Below are 5,873 nucleotides of genomic sequence, written 5' to 3'. Positions count from 1 at the left end.
GTTCAATGCCTTCATTGAAAGCATAAAACAAACAGTGTCGCAATATGTTTGCCAAAAAATTTGCTTACATTATTTCCTGCATCTGTTTCATCCAAACATCTTTCCAATGTCTCCTTGCACTTTGTGATGTCATCAATGCGATCATCCAAGCGTGTATTGTTGTCATGCTGGTTCCATTTAGTTTGATTTGCAGTTAACCTGGTGCCCCTTTTACTCATACAGAAACACTTTTCCTTTAATTCTACTAATACTACTGACTGATTACAAAAGCCCATGGCCTCATCTTTTCTAAACTTGCACTGTGATACCAAAAAATATATTGCCCTGAGACAAAAAAATTGACTGCAATAAATAAAAAGAGTTTGCAGTTTATTTTCAAAATAAGTAAATTTGCATTTTATTTTCAAAATAAGTAAATTTGCATTTTATTTTCAAAATAAGTAAATTTGCATTTTATTTTCAAAATAAGTAATGCGACAAACTTTATTTTCAAAATAAATAAGTCATTTCGTTTTCATCTGAAGTATCAAAAGTATCACAAGTATCAAAATTATCAAAAGTATGTGAAGTATCACAAGTATTAGTAGTATTAGAAGTATTAGTAGTATTAGTAGTATTAGTAGTATTAGTAGTATTACTAGTATTAGTAGTATTAGTAGTATTAGTAGTGTTAGTAGTATTACTAGTATTAGTAGTATTAGTAGTATTAGTAGTGTTAGTAGTATTAGTAGTATTAGTAGTATTAGTAGTATTAGTAGTATTAGTAGTATTTGTAGTATTTGCAGTATTAGTAGTATTAGAAATATTAGTAGTATTAGTATTATTAGTAGTATTTGAAGTATTTGAAGAATTAGAAGAATTTGAAGAATTTGAAGAATTTTCCTCATCACCTGTGAATGAAAGAACATGCTTTGATTGGCTTTGTTTTTGTGTTGGAACTATTTAAGAAAAAAAGTGACGTCACATTTGATAAATTCCCCACATTTTATTACCTTGATCAGTCAGATCAGCCAGTTCCTTTCCTAGTTTACACAGATCCTTATAACCTTGCAGTTCTTCTTCAAGCTTTTTTATTTTCCTATCTTTCTGCAAAAAGTTAGGCAAGTTAAAGTGTAAGTGACTCAGAAAAATTAAGCATATTAATAATTAAACTAAGAGATGGTCAATTTTTGGCAAAAAAAGGAGCTTGGTAGGGCAACTGGTTTCTGAGATACAGTTGATCAAAGTTGCAATTTTAACGTTGTGAATGAAATCATTTGAAAGCGAGATTATTTCTGTGTGACGTCATAGAAGTCGTGCGAGTGCTGGTAGCAAGCCTTATGCATAGGAATGGAAACATAGTAACACTGGTTTAATATAGTTTTGCATCAACTTTGCTGCATTCAAGGCACAATAAGTGAACAAGTGCAATAAACGAATTTTTATGTCAATTTAAGCAGCAGACAGATGGCAGCTGTTTTGACCTATTATGTCTTTTTTAGTTTTATAATAATAAAACAGTTACTGGGACAGGGTGTTCTTGTTGGTAAAGCATTTATGATTGCTGACATGATACATGAACTTTTCAAAACGCGAAAGAGACAAACCATCAATTTAGCATTGTCGTTTTGTCCACTCACAGAAACAGATAAAAGTAATTGAATTTTGAGGCTGGCAAAGATCGCTAAGAAAAAAACGACCAAATTAGCTGATTATGCAACACAACACTGTTATTTTGTCATAGTACCACTTTTTATCCGACAGTGGCATTGCCTACGACCTACGAGTTCGCGTCATAAATGGTAAATTTAATTCGCCACAATCAACCACTAATGTACTTTTCGCAATATAGTTGTAACTAGTAATGTTGGAATCCTCAAATTAAAATCAACACAAAGGTGAGGTTAAAGTTATGACATCACACCCAAAATGACGTCATTTAATGTCACGGAGTAAAGAAACAAACCATCCCAGTCTTGTCGAAGTACAGGGTAATAAATGCTGCTCCACCCTTTGATCTTCCGATAATCAGGGACAAATAAGCCTTTGGTTTGTGATGTCACAGTGACATATTTTTTGTGATGTAAAACCTTGTCTTGACCTTTGAGATAATGTAATTTGTGGATTCTCCTATGTTTGAAACTATTCGATATCTGTGTAATATGGTGCCTTCTCCTATGTAAACAATGCATTTTTTCGCGCGACCGCCTTGCGTCGCGTCAAATTCGCAACAGCAAAATTTTTTTGCGATTCTGGGTCTGTGCTTCAGAAGACAATAAGCAGAATAAACAAATACAAAACAAGACGCAAAGGTAACTTCAAAAATACAATGTATTATTGTTGTGTACTTAAATTTAAAAGATAAGAGAACTGAACATCGAACCGAAATTACAATTTTCTGTGGCTGACATGGTACATCTAATAATTTGAATTTTCTGTAAGTTATTGCCCAAGTTCTAATAACATAAAGTGCATTTGCTTTAGTTCATCAAACCAGAAAAACAGAATTAACCAGACATCCAAAATGCCCTACCGCCATAATCTCTGTTTTACAATCAAGATAATCAAAAACCTGTTTATTTTCTTCCGAGGCCTTAGCAAGTAAGTTGGAATTTATGTCACTAGGTGTCCACGGATCCACTTTATCATGTGATGTTTGAGTTGCAAAGTTTTTTGTCTAAACAAAGTAAAATGTGAATGTTAGATACAAATTCTATTGACAACTTTAAACTAAAGATATATAAAGATATATACATACAAATATCTTGTACAAGACATAATGTTGTTGAATTTGACCTTTTTGAACTTTCAATCAAAAATAAATGTTGTGACAAAGGCAATTTTTTCTTCAGAGCAGATGATTTGATTCAAAGTTAGTGATATCAGGTAAGCATTGTGAGCGATTACCTTTATAGCTGTTTGCACAGTGTTATAAAGAAGTTCCACTTCATATTTTATTTTTTGATCATCATGAGTAAATTTTGCAATCATGATATTAGGAAAAAGATTTCTGGAACAAGACAATTTGACCTTGATCTGCAAAAAAGATTAACATACTTAAGATACATTTGCCAGCATAAAACAGAATTTAAATCCAAGCAGAAAAGGGTACAACAATAATACCGGATTTGAAAGTTTGTTATTTGCACGAAGGATTTTGTTTTAGTGATCGATAATTGTGCGGACGATTAGAACGTTTTTATCATGGTAATGGGTTATCTGCTTTTCATTGGCGGATTTTTTAAATCTGGTAAAAATTTAGCTAGCCTAGGAAACCAAACATTTGCTTTGGTTACGCGCTTTTCAATCAGGTGTCACTTAAGGGAAATTGCATATCACAGTTTGAACAGCTAAGGAACGGAAGGAAAATAGATAGAGTTTATGGAACTGACCAAGGGCGTCTAAGGAAAATAGATAGAGCTTACGGAAATAACCAAGGGCATATAAGGAAAATAGATAGAGCTTATGGAACTGGTCAAGGGCATCTAAGGAAAATAGATAGAGCTTATGGAACTGGTCAAGGGCATCTAAGGAAAATATATAGAGCTTATGAAAATGACCAACGGCATTTAAGGAAAATAGATAGAGCAAAATAATCAATGCTTTTCCACAATTTTTAAAAATACATTACTTGACAGGTAAATTTTGTAGCGTTTATTCCCCAAATGATAAAACCAGCCTTCATTCATGTTGATTATTTTCAATTTTATACATGTCCAATTCTTAGTCAAGAAAATGTTGGTTGAAAACACTAAATGCTTCTAATATTTGTTTTTCTTTTGTGAAAACAAGACACAGTAAAATTGAAAACGATCGGCATGAATCAAGCCCTTTAACGACATGTCAGCAACAGAACCGCACTTTCATACATTACATTAAAGATTGTCAACATACAATAAATATTGGCCAATTCGGATAACTCTATCTACTTTATTTAGACGCCCTTGGCCAGTTCTGTAATCCTTATGTATTTTCCTCAGACAATTTCTGCTCCTTAGCTCTGCAAATTAGTGCGAGTTTTCTTAGTTCCTTAGCTAATGTAACGAATTCTTAATTAACAAAACTAATTGATGCATAAAAGTGTAATTGTGAATTGGTCGTTGTGTTGTGCGTTATTTTCAGTATATCGTCGTTGCTGGCATTGACCCAAGTCTGACCATGTTAGTGCCAGTGTGACCATAAACAAACATCATATAATATTCGCTGAAAAAGAATCCTTTTGGTTGTGTAGGTCTAGTACTGGAAGATAGTGTTTTATGCAATATACTATGGTTTAATTTTACCTGTATATTTTTCACCACTTGCTTCAATTTAATTGAGCGAATTTGATCCAACTGAGATGATGTTTGTTTTTTTCGACCCATCCTCTATGTTTCCTTAACAGTTTGAGACAAGTTTCCTTAATAGATTGAGACAAGTCTATGTCTCCTTAATTAATAGCTAAACAAATAAGACAACCATTGTAGATATTTAGGTGCAATAGCCCATCAACCAGAACAAAAAATACCAACTAGCTAAAACATGGGTTATTATCGGCCTAAAACCTGACCCAAACGCTTGACAGACGTAGAAGTCAGGGAATTTCCAAACTTTTATCAAAAAGGGGTTAATATAAATTAATATCATTTACCGTAGACTTAGTGCAAGGTATAGCGAAAATACTTTAACGTTTGTTGAAGCTACATATCAAAGACATAGTGCAAGGTTAGTGTCTCATATTGATTTTTAAAAATTGAATACATTTTACATTGTCAAGAGATCTACATACGATACACCTCTGTAACGTTACAGTCCGGCCCTTTCTCCTGACACCTTTGCTTTCTTTCTTCAAAATCGCACCATCATCGTCTTTGAAAAATATTACTACACGGGGTCACAAACATTTCTCCAAAATTGATTCCCATGCAAGTCTTTGTAAAAGAAAAATCAATGCAAAATTTTATGGTTTGAACCTTTGTGTGTATATGTGCACATTGACATTACATGGATACCGCTTAGATTGATTCTTCTTCCACCAACCTGCATTTACTTGTAGCAAGTGGTAACGACCCACTGATCTCTATGAACACTGGATAGCGCAACTCCGCTCAAAATTGAAGCAATTTGATTGGCGCAGCCGCCATCTTGAAAATTCAACTTTCTTCTTGCTAGCATTGGTGCACGGTCAATTTGAAAAGGTAAATGATATTGTGGTTGTTTACTATGAAAATAATAGGTGTGAAAAATAAACAAGACTTCGCTGTTCATGCGTCAAGTGCTCGTTGCATATAAAATTGTTGGCAAATGTGAATTTACATCCGCAAGGCTATGGACTGCAGTGTTATGCCGTGACCGTGAAGAACAGGTTATGGTTTGTATGTAAGGAAATAGCTAATAATCAAATCATGTTTATTTTGCGAGAAAAGCAACTACGCGACGAACAAAAAACAAGGAAATGAAATGGCATGGGCACCGATAAAACCATAAAGGTTATCGAGTCAGGCGCCCATGTAAAGGTGATTTCCTCACGGAGAATCACCGTCTGCCGTAGGATCGCAGCCAGTCGCACTGGGAGGTGATGGGTTGCGACAAGCTGCATGTGACGAAAAGGTGGCCACCCGGCCGTGCTGGCCAAAGCAAAACCCATCGAAACGCAAACGCCAACTCGGTTCTCAGAACGTTTCCTTTGATCCACATCGACAGACCTTAACGTCCCGAGGACAGTCCAAACGTGGTGGTTTTGGTTGGAGATGGTCAGGATCGTATGGAGGTTGCGCTTGTTGAATCATCGTAGGTCTTGCTGATGATGATGTTGGTGTGCAGCGCTCCTAGGTCTGAAACAACAACGGATCCTACTAATAGTAATTGAAATTACATCAGTTTACAGGAAAATAAACTTTGGAAAACATTTTGAA

At 34.7% G+C, this 5,873-nt stretch overlaps 1 protein-coding gene across 1 annotated transcript; it reads right to left on the bottom strand.

Annotated features, from left to right (window-relative positions):
- Window positions 1-479: 479 nt before the first annotated feature.
- LOC145902606 (uncharacterized) lies at window positions 480-4,854 on the bottom strand. The gene is made up of 5 exons (XM_082990641.1): window positions 4,263-4,854; window positions 2,887-3,015; window positions 2,552-2,656; window positions 993-1,086; window positions 480-890 (listed from the first exon to the last, which is right to left on the bottom strand). The coding sequence occupies exons 1-5, from the start codon at window positions 4,341-4,343 to the stop codon at window positions 490-492; spliced, it is 810 nt and encodes a 269-aa protein (XP_082846767.1). The 5' UTR covers window positions 4,344-4,854; the 3' UTR covers window positions 480-489.
- Window positions 4,855-5,873: the final 1,019 nt, after the last annotated feature.

The sequence above is a fragment of the Ascidia mentula genome, chromosome 5, assembly GCF_947561715.1.
Source record: "Ascidia mentula chromosome 5, kaAscMent1.1, whole genome shotgun sequence".
Lineage (NCBI taxonomy): Eukaryota > Metazoa > Chordata > Ascidiacea > Phlebobranchia > Ascidiidae > Ascidia > Ascidia mentula.
Note: the sequence above shows the minus strand (reverse complement) of the source record. Positions and strands in the feature narration are given on the sequence as shown.

Coding starts and splice junctions, on each gene's coding strand:
- LOC145902606 (XM_082990641.1), bottom strand. CDS start 4,343: ATGGGTCGAAAAAAACAAACATCATCTCAGTTGGATCAAATTCGCTCA. Junction 3,016..4,262: donor AAGTGGTGAAAAATATACAG/GTAAAATTAAAC, acceptor TCTTTTTTGCAG/ATCAAGGTCAAATTGTCTTG. Junction 891..992: donor GGCTGATCTGACTGATCAAG/GTAATAAAATGT, acceptor TTTCATTCACAG/GTGATGAGGAAAATTCTTCA.